We start from the raw sequence: 13,380 nt of genomic DNA on the forward strand, positions 1-13,380 counted from the left end.
TTTCTGTCCCCCCTTGACAGCTGCTGTGCTTTACCTCAGGCACTTGTTTCAGTGCTTGCAATTAGAAGGTAGAACAGAATTTGGGAGTCCTGCTACCTCTGCATTTCTACAATCTTCAGTAAATCGCCTGAACCACAATTCCAGTTTCCACCTAGTACCTAATGGTATTTTTGTTGTTATGGGTATCTGCAGAACTACCCTGGTTGAGAGGAAAGGCCCCGTTCAGGCTGCCAGTGCTCCTGAGGAGGGTTGCGTGTAGGACTCAAGACAGCCTCTGTTCAAATCCTCTTATGGCTCACGCTACTGTAGGAGTTCAGGATCTCTTCTCACAGTTGCTCTTTTTGTCCTTATACCAACCCTTGGTATCCTTTTGAAGCCTTTTGTGTGGCTTGCCCATGCTACCCTGCCTCAGTGGTATTCCTGACTGCATTGTTCAGGATGTAGTAATTGAGATTGTGATTCTTTGAGTAATTGCCAATTCTGACTAAAAACATTAGGTTCAGAAAGAGACACTGCAGAGACTTGATGTGTAATTTTAGATAAGTACTTCTAATTGCACATTTTAAGTCTCTGGCTGACCCGTTCCTCACAATGATTTTTTCCTGTTATGGGTGGGACTGCAATGTATTGCTGTTGTCAGCTCTCCAGAGCTTCCAGTTTTGTGACTGAATCTGGTGTGGGTCCTTCTCTGGGCTTGAGGATGCAGCTGTAAGTGTTCTTGAATTTAATAGAGAGGTGGAGGGGCATGAAGATGGCTCTGAGCTGTGGCAGCTTCCAGGAGCAGCAGCTGAGATAGCTGTGTTGTGTGAAAAAGTGTTTTCCCTGAGTTTGTTCTGAATTTGTCAGTCTGTTGGATCACCAGTGTTGTTTCTCAGTGCAAGAGCTGAAAGAATGGAAGTTCCTGATTTCCCAGCTCTAAGTGCTTCACTTCTTTCCATCCTGTTTCCATATCTGCTTCTACCCTAATGTAAATATTCTCAAGTTTTGGTCTTGTAGTCTCCCTTCATGGCAGTTTTCCCAATTAGTTTAATTAACTTTTCTGAGCAACTACTTCAGATTGCAGGATTGCGCCTTTCCCACCAAGAAAAAAAGTTAACTGTAGATGGTTGCAGGTTACAGTTGTTTTAAGAAGCAAATACAAAGACAAATATGGTGAGTTCACACTGGGGTATATTATGCCCCCACCTTACTTTCTTCTCTCCCCCAGTGCAGTTAAAATCACAAACTGGGGCTTTCATGGGGCTTCTGTTGCTCTGAAGGCATTTGGGCACAGCAGTCAGCTTACTGTGAGCTCTTCTTTCCTGCCTGGGGTCAGGTGTGTGCTCTTGAGTTACAGCACTGCCTACTCACTTGCCAATGTGATAACAAAGGGAAAGTGGTGCTTAAATTATTTTATAATTATTTTTCTGCAGTGCCTCACACTTGTGGATTTCTCTGTTGAGGGTAGAACAGTCTGACATTGCTTGGGAGAGGATAGGGAGACCAACAAACCACACTGCCATCCTTAAAAAGATGATTTGGTTCTTGTACACCTCTTTCAATGTCTGTGCTTCTTAGTGGTTTGCACTAGTAGCTCTTGGGATGGAGGAGAAAAGGAAGGTTAATTTGGAGTGGGAAATGCAGAGTAAGTGGCTCTATCACCAGCTGGATGGATGAGTGGCCTTGAGCTTCCTTTAAGCCTAGCACGTATCCAGAGGCCAGGAAATCTGGGATCACATCCTTGCTGTGGAGATGCTGTGCTTAGAGTAAGTGCTATGACTTGGCTCATTAAAGGTATTGATCTTGATCCTTTTATCTTAATATACATTTGAGCTGTGTGGCTGGTCAGGAATAAACTGCACACTTTGCATATACTGTATGACATTCTAGGTTAATGCACTACATTTATTTATTGCTGCTATGGGGTATGGAAAATGCAGGAAGGGCCAGCTTTGTTGAATCATTACAGGCCAAGTCAAGGGCATTCAGCTCTTCAGCAGAAGTGCTAATTGCTGTAAAGAATGTAGACTGCAGGAGTAATGCTGTGCAGAGATGTGCCTCCTTCTAACCCAGCTACTGAATTAGGTGATGTTTGTCAGGAATTTATTTCCATGCTTCATTTTCATCTTTTTTCCTGTACGTTTTTGAATGCTCACAGATCTGTCCTAGCCTGCCTGTGGGATTCAGCTGACAGAGAAGTACAATGTAGTTTATAGGGATTCTTGCTCAGGGGTGTGACTGGGAGTGGAGTGCTGGGAGAGGTGGTCAAATACAGTGTTGTCTACAAACGGTCTTGGACTTCTTGATTTATTGCTGAAGTTCCACTTTTTATTTGTCTTGCAGCCTACAGTAGTTAACAGCCACACTGGTGTGGGTTGGTAAACAGTCTGCTTGCTCATGTGTTGTATTTCACAGCTGCACACCATTCAGAGCTGTGTTTTGCTCTCTTTTCCATTGTGGGATGCTGGTTGCTTTGCTGCTGTTGCCAATCCTTGAAACAGTGGTGTAACATCTGCCTCAAAATAACCGTGCTTTCAGCCTTTTTTCTTGTATAAGTGTTTTCTTGTTTTAAAGAATTACTGATCTAAAAGGCCTTAAATCCCCCCTCTGTCCTACAAACTCTACTTCATTTTCATGTAATTAAAGCCGAGTTTTCTTTCATCCAGATGGAGACTTTTTTTCTCCATGAGTAGCAGATGACGTGGGTTGTCAAGCTTAGCAGTTACCAGGAATGTTGAACAGCAGAGAGGGAAACATAAGCTATAGGATATTTCACATTGGGATTTCCCAGCTAAGGGGAAATGCTGCCTGTTGATTCCTAAGATGATTCAACAGGAGACAGGCTCAGGAAAGAGCATGGGAGATGTGGTGTTGCTGTTCCTAGAAAGATTCCAAAATCTTCCTGCTCCAGAGACTGATTGCCCTGGGCCTGACGGGTTGCACACAAGAGGTGAAGGCACTGCTCTTGCAGTGCTATGGCCAGAGGGCAGTTAAGGAGGCTGAGGGAACAAGTTGAACTGCAGTTAAACAGAAATGTCCTTTAGAATTTCGTGGAAATAACCCAGGGAACTTGCTGCCAACAGCATGGAGATCAAACATTGCGTGAGATTAAATAAATCAACCTATAGTTGAGAAGGTTAAATTAGATAGGATTTAGAAAAAGGATTAAGAACTCCCCTGGTTTAAATCATAAGCCAACTGTTAACTGCCCAGGCTTAGTCAGAAGTCTACCCTCTGGGCAGATAATTGTGTAACTGCTTTTTATAGGGTTTTTACACCTTCTTTTGAAGACTTGTACAGGATATTGAACAGCCTTTGATCTGATGGAGCACTTCCTACAAGTGGTTTAACCAGACTATAAGCTTGTTGGGGACAAAGCAGCAGATTGCTGTGGAAGTAGTACAGATGTTTCATCCATGCCTGTCATCTGATGGGAATTGCCATTATAATTCCATTTCCAGGCTTGAGACCTTCACGCTTGCTCCAGGGAAAAGAAGTCCCCAAGTGTCAGTGCCAGGGAATCTGATAAATGGCATGAGGTTTCTGCATGGTTATTTGATCTGCTGAGTTACACGTTCCTTGCATGTTGGGATTGCAGCTTAAGACTTAAACCTATGCTGGGTACAGCTTGCTTGTATTGTTTATCAAAGCAGCAACAACAGAAGTCTTAATTACTGGGCTGATTTAGTTTTGGTAAGGTTTTGTTTTGGATTTTTTTTGTGTAAAATTCACTATGTACATCAGAATTGATGGTGGGTGAAATCCTGAGCATCCAATATCTTCCTTCTCTTGGACTGGATGAGCATGAGATGGTGCATGTAAAGAATTTCAGAGAGTTTGCAGCTGTCTGTGGGCACTAATCACATTGAAAGCATTGTTGAGCTGTAAGCACTAGGAATTGATCTGAGCAACTGTAAGGATCAGTGAAGAGGGGAATGTGGGTAAAGCTGGCTTGCTTGTGTCTGTGAGAGGAGGCAGTCACTCACCCATTTGCTTTTTGGCTGAAACCAATAAAAAATGGCTATGTAGGAATTGCTACACCACAACAGCTCAGAAACACCTGCTTCCTTCCTTTCACTAATGCTGAAGATTTGAAAGAGGGAATGACCACTGAATGAGGCTGAAGAGTAGCCATTAAAATGGACAACTGCTGAATGACTTGCCATGGGACTATTTTGTTCCCATCACTGAAGATTACTTAATGGATGAACTGTGTTTATCCCTTTCAGAATTGTTTCTTTTTCACTGTTGTTCTAGGGCTAATCTGACTCCTCTTTACTCATGCCAGTTTAGCTCCTCTAGCCACTTAAGGCAAGGAGTTGAACTGGATAATCCAAGAAGTGGGACTTAAACACAAAATCAGAGATTCTCATTCTTCTCCACCTTCTTAAAAAATGTCTCTTGAGTTAAGTTTATCAAAGCAGCAACAACAGAAGTCTTAATTACTGGGCTGATTTAGTTTTGGTAAGGTTTTGTTTTGGATTTTTTTTTGTGTAAAATTCACTATGTACATCAGAATTGATGGTGGGTGAAATCCTGAGCATCCAATATCTTCCTTCTCTTGGACTGGATGAGCATGAGATGGTGCATGTAAAGAATTTCAGAGAGTTTGCAGCTGTCTGTGGGCACTAATCACATTGAAAGCATTGTTGAGCTGTAAGCACTAGGAATTGATCTGAGCAACTGTAAGGATCAGTGAAGAGGGGGATGTGGGTAAAGCTGGCTTGCTTGTGTCTGTGAGAGGAGGCAGTCACTCACCCATTTGCTTTTTGGCTGAAACCAATAAAAAATGGCTATGTAGGAATTGCTACACCACAACAGCTCAGAAACACCTGCTTCCTTCCTTTCACTAATGCTGAAGATTTGAAAGAGGGAATGACCACTGAATGAGGCTGAAGAGTAGCCATTAAAATGGACAACTGCTGAATGACTTGCCATGGGACTTTTTTGTTCCCATCACTGAAGATTACTTAATGGATGAACTGTGTTTATCCCTTTCAGAATTGTTTCTTTTTCACTGTTGTTCTAGGGCTAATCTGACTCCTCTTTACTCATGCCAGTTTAGCTCCTCTAGCCACTTAAGGCAAGGAGTTGAACTGGATAATCCAAGAAGTGGGACTTGAATCAGAATCTCTGATTTTGTGTTTTTCTCCACCTTCTTAAAAAAATGTCTCTTGAGTTACTTTTGATAGAAGAACATGTTTGGGGTTTCTTTTTTTTATTTTAATTATGTTACCACCTCAAAAGGCAAATTAATTATTATTGTCAATTTTACAACCTTTTTGCTGAACTGTTAAAATTTCACTTGGTGCAGAATGTGAATGGTTATGGCTACATGTAGGACTGGAGCTCTAAATCCTGCTTTAAAAGGATGAAGAGCAGCTTTAATGCCTTATCTCCCAGCTGAAATCTCATGGTATAAGATCTTTGCCAGCCATAGTTGAAGCATTGGTGTTTTCAAGGGGTGATCACATCTAACCTGCTTTGATTTCTGCTCCAGCCATGCTTTCCCTCCCCACTTCTCCTGTGCTTGTGATTCCCTTCAGACAGGGTAGCCACGCTGGCAGCTCTCTGGACTCCTCTGAAGTTGCAGGTAGCCACATGAAAGCACTCTGCTGCTGTGCTATATCTCTGCAGTTCATGTCAACATGCAGGAAGTAAAACTAAATAAAGCATCATTTTTATCCTGGTATTTGAGAGCACGTGCCTCTGAAGCAAGCCTCAGGGGCAGATAAACACAGAGTAAAAGGTGGTGAAGTGAAAAGAAAATACCATTAAGAAACTTGAGCTGGTAACTAAAACACAGCCTTACCTGCTCCTATTAATTCAAACTTCAATTGTGTGTCACTGGGCAAATAAACCCTCATCCAAAAAGCTGATCTCCAGAAGTATGTCTGACTTACAGGAGACTAATAGGTTGCTTGTGATTCTAGATTATACTTCACTGCACTTTTATGACTGTTTTGCAAGCCTTGAAATGTTTCTTTTATTGCCTGTAGAAAACATTTGAAAACATTTGTCAGAACCCTTAATGGAAGCCATGGAGGCATTTAGAGCTAATCCCAGTCTATTTGCTTTTGGTATTTGACAATACAGATATTTTTAATATCTCGCCCAGGGTGAGCATGTAACCATTTCCAAACCATTGCCTGTGTCTAGACATGTTTTTGTCGGGAATTCATTCTCCATAGCTGAGCAGAAAGCAGAGGGATTTATGGGAATTGGCAGGAAGGCTGTCTCTCATCACTGCAGTGTGAGGGGTGTTGGGTGGAAGAGCTGTTATCACCCACTGCATCTGTGGATGGCTTGGGGGTCTGCATCAAGTGACCCATGGCTGTTGGCAGAGAGGGAATAAAGCAACCTTGTATAGAGCAGCCCAAATGAATTATTACAGAGGTGTGGAAATCACTGAGACTTTTAATTAGCAGTCTTCCAATATAGTTTTGATGCTGGGGAAAATATGGGAAGCACAGTTGTAACTCTGTTATCTGGGGATAGCAATTTTGTTAGGGAGGTGGGAAGAGGAAGCCTTTACCTGCTGTGACTTTGTTGTGCTTGAAGAGCAGCAAACTCTCCCAAAAGCTTTGGGAATAGTATTAAAGCTGACCTTACTACACACAAAATGGCTGTTTTGCTGCATTTTATCCCTTCCTACTCTAAGCATGCTTTTGAGCAGAGCTGCCCAGTGATCCTTGAGTGGGATCCCTGCTTTAGCTACAGCCCTTCAGCCCCTGCATTTGTACTGCTGCAGCAGGCTGTGGATAGATGACAGAATTGGCTTGGGTTCAGTTATGCCAGGAAGCATTTTAACCACAAAGTCCCTGTGATTTGCCACTATCACTTGAAACAGTTGTATGGGTTGAGCTTTCAGGATGTTGGTACCCTCTTTGGGGTGAACAGGAACCAAGCTTTGATGTAGCCAGTGTGAGATTAGCCTGGAAAACTGCTGAAAATGAAATGGGGGTTTGGGAGTGGGAGAGAAAGTCTGCTTGGCTTCTGCTCCTTCTGATTGGTAATAATGTAAAAACACTGAAAATCGTGGGCTGTGATGCCATTAATTATTCAGAGCTGTGCTACACTGTGTGAGAAATGGATTTATCTGCCTGTATTATACATCCACTGGCTGACAGAGGTGTTTAATTGCACAGATCAGGTTTGTGATTATTTATTTTCCCTCTTTATGCTTTGGTGCACATGACAGACTTAAGCTGTGTTTCCCAGCCCAGGGAGCAGATTGTGGTAGCAAATGAGAGAAGTTTTTAGAAAATAATAATGAAATGGTAACTGTCACAAAATGCCTGAAAAATTCTGTAGTATGGGGCTGCTTAAATGTCAAAAATCTGATCTGTGTCTAGGATGTTAAGTAAACTTGGTCCAGACTTTGCCTCATTGCCTCCTACAGTAGCGTATACAAATATATATTAAATATGCAGTGTTTGTATACATTTCTCATATTGCTCTCTTGATCTCTGTGGAAACTGCTTCAAAATATTTTGAGCAGTCTAGCTGCGAAAATACAAAGATACTCCTGTAGATACTTTCTGAGAGTGGTGGGTTTGGGGCAGGTCTGGCTGATGGAATGGATTACCAGTCCTTGCTTGCTGCTTTCCACCTTGGTTTCCTCTGGTGCCAGTTGATCTTGTGTAGTATATTTTAATTGTCAGGGAGAACTGCAGAGATCCACAGAAAACTCCAAAGTTGCTGATTTATTTCCTTTGTGAAAAATGACTTGACAAGTGAAAGTTTGCAAGAAAGAGAGCTGGAGCTGTCAGAGTAAGCAAAATATATTGTTTTAGACTGTATTTATTTTCACAGAGTGTTTTTCAGTCAGAGTATGCTGCATGGAGATGAATAGCTTATTCCTCTTCAAATATCCTTTCCTGTTTAAAAGGATTCTTCTTTAATCTGCCTGTTAAGTTTCCTGGAAAGTTGGTGCCTCTCCTGGGGAAGCAGAAAGAGGAACCAATTGCTTTGGATTCCTCAAAGGCACCTACTCCCTGAAAAGCAGTGCTAAGTGGATAAATCAACATGAGCCTGTTCCTTTGGAGCTGTGATTGCCAGCTCAGGCCTTGCCAAGGGGAAGCAGTGGCTTTACTCTGAACTCAGTCACAAGCAGGGCTTTGTACAGGAGCAGGAGGAAAATGCATTTGTGAGGTGTCCTGGGCACGAGTGAATTCTTCTCAGAGCTCTTTATTGTACTTCAGTACCAGGGAAGTCTTGTGCTTAGAGGGAGGGAAGGATCAGGGCTTAAGGGCCTTGCTCTCCTTCTTCCATGAAGGAGTGCTGTAGTTGAGAGCAGAAGTTCAGGGTGTGAGAGGATGATGGTGGTACATTTGGGTGGGTGGGTACAATTTGTCAGGTTGGGGGACTTGGCTGAAGCACAAAGGCTCAGCTGGGTGCAGTGCAGGGTGCCAGGCTTGGCTCAGTGGATGGTTTTTGTCTATGGACAGCCAAGAAACTGTGAGTCTTTCTGTCCAAAGTGGTGATTTGTGCTTGCATAATGAAATCAGGCAATGTTTTCTGTGGTGGTGTTCCCTCCATAACCTGAAAAACCTCAACCCTGAATCCATAACCAAAATGAAGACTAAGCACAGTCAAACTCAAAACAATTTAATATCTGAACATATTTCATATTGACCTGGACTGGTAGTAGCTACTGACTTTCTAATCTCAAAGTGATCTCTCTCTTCTTCCAGGGTGACAAAGGATGCAGCTGTCCTTTGTGCCTTCAACCTAATTGAGCTAAGCCATCTGCTTTCCTGCTGGGAAGAAACATCAGGAATAAGAGGCCTTTTTCCCCAGAGGCCAGTATTTCCCTTTCTCATCCAAATGATAGTCTTCAACAGATTAAGCATCTGTTGCATAGTGTTGTACTGAAAGGAGAAGTCAGCATGAACTTTCTAGGTCACAAACCAGAGTGAATTTTTGGGAATATTCCGTTGTAGCTGCGTGCAGGTATTTTGATTGCCACCACTTTGATGTCCTTACCACGGATTTTTTGGTTAACTTTTTGTTCCTCTAGACAAGACAGGAAGAACACCCTAAAATTTGACTCTAGTATGATGCAGCCTGAGTGTTTAGAGTATTTCTGGATTTTCTACATTTACCTTCTAGGTATCATTTTTCTTTGCACCCTTGCTGTGTCTTGAGGAAGATAACTTCTGTGCCCGAGGAGTAATTATCACTGTGTCCAACTGCTAATGTTTTATTTTTCTCTACAGAAAGAAATTCAAGCCATGAGTCAGTGCCATCACCCCAACATTGTATCTTACTACACATCGTTTGTGGTGAAAGATGAGCTTTGGCTGGTGATGAAGTTACTTAGTGGAGGTGAGTGGTCCAATTTCTTTACCCTAAAGGCAGCATAAAAACCTGTCCTCCCTCCTTTCTCTCTTCCTTCTTTACCTCTTAAGGTTCCCACCCATGAATTAAGAATTGTAGAGTTGTTTAGGTTGGAAAAGACCTCTAGGATCAGAAAGTCCAATGATTACCCCAGCACTGCCAAGTTCATGACTAAAACCCTGTCCCCAAGGTGTCTTTTAAACACCTGTGGGCATGGTGACTCCACCACCTCCCAGACAGCCTGTTCCAATGCTGAACAACCCTTTCCATGGAGAAATGTTTCCTAATATCCAATCCAAACCTCCCCTGGTGCAACACGAGGCAGCTTCCTTTTGTCCTACTGCTTGTTCCCTGGGAGCAGAGCTCGACCTCCACCTGGCTGTCCCCTCCTGTCAGGAGTTGTGCAGAGCCACAGGGTCCCCCTGATCCCCCTTTTCTCCAGGCTGAGCCCCTTTCCAGCTCCCTCAGCCACTCCTGGTGCTCCAGAGCCTTCCCCAGCCCTGTTCCCTTCTCTGGACTCGCTCCAGCACCTCAAAGTCTTTCTTGTCACGAGGGGCCCAAAAGTGACTCCAGAATCTGAGGTGGCCTCACCAGTGCTGAGCACAGGGGACAATCCCTGCCCTGGCCCTGCTGCCACCCTATTGCTGACCCAGGCCAGGTGCCACTGGCCTTCTTGCCCATCTGGCCACACTCTGGCTCGTGTTCAGCCACTGTCACCAGCACCCCCAGGTCCCTTCCCACCAGGCATCTTTCCAGCCATTCTGTATGAATAATATTTGATTGCAACCTATTCAGCTCAGAAATAGCTTCTAATGTTATGTCCATCAGTAGTAACACATAGCTGGCTTTTGAAAATCACTGCCTGGTTAACTCAGAGCCAGGCAAACTTCCCTTTTCTGGATTTATTCTCTCAGACATTGGAGAAACAACTTTTTTTAAGAGAGTGAGTTGAAAATTTTGTATCAGTAATGTTTTACTTGAAGTCATAATATTTTCCAGGATCCCTGTTTAAGTTACAGTTGAGACAAGAAATGGAGTCAAGTTCTGGATGTTAACACAAAGGGCTGTTGCTAAATCCTGTGCCTGTCTTTAGGAAGACTTCATTTTCCTGGCACTGCAGCAAGCAGGAATTGAAAACTGGAAAAAAAAATTCCTATTTTCTTTCTTTTGAAAAAAACCCAACCTGGCTTCTCTGTTCTTGGCTTAATTTTGCAGACTGTGAAATGCCAGAAGATGATGTGGAAAAATCTGGCTGAACCTGTTTGCATTTTGAACAAGAGCTCAACAATGACCATAAACTATGTCTCTTTGAAGGTGTTCTTTAGATAATTTTAGCAGTTCTCTTGGGAGAAATCAAATTCCATGCCAACCTTAAGTCTGTCTTAAAGGGTTTTTAATGTCTTATGGGCTCATGTGCCATTGAGCAATACACTCTGTTTTCTTAGAGGGACATATAACAGGTCATTAAAGATGGGATGACTGTGTGTGGAAAAGAATCCTCTGCCAGCTTACAGCAAGCAGTGTTGTTGTGTGTATAGAAAGTGTATCTATGGGAAAGTTTCCACAACACGAGGAAATGGCATTTCAGGGGTGCTGGGGAGGCAGCAGCAATGGGTTTGGCCTTTTCCAGGAGAGCACACAACCTCTTTGAAGAAAAGGCACAGCTGCCTCCATCACTTCACAGCAGTTTTCTGTCACAATCGAGTCACGATGAGGCTCATCCTTGAACCTCCAAATGTTGTCTCTGTTCTCAATTTTGTGTGGAGGTGGGGCTTTTTTTTTGTGTAGACCCTGACTTGGGGGGGGAAAGTCAGACCATCATCATCAAGGCAACACAGAGGTAACGATTACACTGGAAAATTTCTGGAAAAATAATTATTGCTTCAGAACCAGCCTCATGCTGGTGTGAATGATGACCTGCTTCTTATTTAATATTCCCTTTGAATGGGCTTTTATGTTCTTCAGTCTGATAATTGACCCTTGTGCAGCTCTGGCATTTAGTGGGGTACTTGCAGTAAAGGAGTGCTGGGAAATCTCCCTGCTTCTTACTCTGTTGCATATGTTGAAGAGTAGGGTCGTACAGTAGAAGACAGATCAGTAAGAGTGTAATTCTTCCCTCTCCCCAACATTTCTGTGAGTCAGTGTTAAATTTTCTCACTTAAAAGGAATCATTCGAAGGTTGGAGGAATTGCTAATCTAAATAGAAAGACTTTGAGAATGACCTTTCACTTTCTAAGCAGGAGGATACCTTGTGAGGTGTTTTTCAGCTGTTTTCTTCTATGTACTTTTTATTTCATACTTTTTTATATCTGTGCTTCAGGAATCTCAGGTCTCATAGGCAGATTCTACAGCGCAGTCTTAAGGATGGGGGAACAAACTTGTGATTGGAGCTTTCTGGCTGAAGGGCTTTTTCATTCACTTTTAATGAGCCTATTTTCAGTTGGTCTTAGGCTGAGTGATTTATGTAACAAGAGACACTTCTAAAACTGCCTCTCATTCCTTTGAGCTTAGTTCTTATCAGTAATAAAGTGGCTCGTTTTGCAGTCATCTGTCATCCAGTGGGAAAAATAATGATCTGGGTTTCTCAACAGGAAAAATCTTTGAGCTGGTTTTTAAACCAGAAAATAAAAGCAAAGAAAAAGCCCCCCAAAACAAAACCAAAAACAAACAAGCAAACCAAAAACTCTGTACCAAAACAGAGTACAGCCTAAGACTTCCATTTTGTTTAGCTGTTTAGAAAGATTTGTGCATCCCAATAAATACGTAAGAAATACATTCTGATGTCCATTCTGTATTTTGATCATGGCTTTTGTTCATGATAATTTATTCTGGGTAAAGTTCAGAATTTTATTGCCTCTTTTCTGTCAGTGTGTGCTGGTGTGTGATTTCAGGCTGAAACTAGTTTTCATTTCAGCCTACAAACACTGACCTTATTAATTTGACAGACAGCCCACAAGACAGCCCAATCTGTAATGCAAGTCTTTTTCTGTTGTTGTTGTAAATGTAATTTAATTTATTTTGTGGCTGCAGTCTTTTGTTAAAATCCTAACCTGGTCATACATGCAAGTGTTTTAGAAATGTCTCTAAGGGAAAATAATCTAAATCCACAAATTGCTGTTTTCTAACAGTGCCTTGCTCCTCTGACAACCAGAGGGTGCACTCAAAGGTCCTTAATTACCTGACTGACCGTTGTAACTGAAACAGAACTATTTGTCTCCACGAGTACTCTGCTGATGGGAGATTTCTATATTTGAAAGTTGTCAGCAGCCAGGAGGTAGCACTGGGGAGCTGATGTGCATCAGAGCCCAGGCAGGCTGGGGGGAGGCACTGCTCAGAGCCCTCTGGGCTGGCAGCCCTGAGCCCAAGGCAGGTGTGGAGCTGCTGATGGCACAAACGTGGCTGTGATGTGATGCAGCTGGGGGAGACAAGGGCTGCTGCTGTGTCCAGGTACTGACAGCCTCCTTCAGGTCTGGTGGTGTGTGTCTGTGTCGGGTTTGTGAAGTGCCTGCTCTTTCTGTTCCCTCCATTAAAAGCTGCAGATCCTTTTCTCTAATCCTGGAAGTTCTGTAGGGTTCTAAGCTTGGCAGTGTGAACTCGACACCCCAGCCTTTGAGTCCAGTGTTACTCCAAACTAAAATCCAATGGCTATTTCTAGACAGCTGCTGACCTGCTCTTTGCCTCCCTGGCATTCTCCTGTCATGAATTTTACTCGTGCCTTTTTAAAGCCTGCTGAAGCCCAGTCCTGCTCTCAAACTCCTGTGGCTTTTTAGTAGGAAGAGGAGCAGCTGTGCTTTTGTTCTTGTGCTTTTACTGATTGTGACCTGCTTGCTCTTCTAAATTCTCCCTGCTTTTAACAAGAGCTCTCATTTCACAGGTGACCCATGGTTGTAGATAACTCTATAAAACAGTTGCTCCTATGAAACAGCTGGCCCTGGTGACTTGCTACATCACAAAATAATTTTTCCTGTCCTAGCCTGCAGCAGATGAAACCTCCAAAATATTTTTAAACTGTGCAAATCCTTTAAATACTGAAACATTTCCAGATAGGGTTCTTGGATA

At 42.8% G+C, this 13,380-nt stretch overlaps 1 protein-coding gene across 1 annotated transcript in view; it reads left to right on the forward strand.

Annotated features, from left to right (window-relative positions):
• Window positions 1-13,380, forward strand: part of OXSR1 (oxidative stress responsive kinase 1) — a 90,256-nt gene that overhangs the window by 20,246 nt on the left and 56,630 nt on the right. Inside the window, exon 3 of the mRNA XM_039726442.1 lies at window positions 9,201-9,309. Within this exon, the coding sequence (XP_039582376.1) occupies window positions 9,201-9,309 (109 nt within the window). The remainder of the gene's footprint in view (window positions 1-9,200; window positions 9,310-13,380) is intronic.

The sequence above is a fragment of the Passer montanus genome, unplaced genomic scaffold, assembly GCF_014805655.1.
Source record: "Passer montanus isolate IOZ18808 unplaced genomic scaffold, ASM1480565v1 scaffold59, whole genome shotgun sequence".
Lineage (NCBI taxonomy): Eukaryota > Metazoa > Chordata > Aves > Passeriformes > Passeridae > Passer > Passer montanus.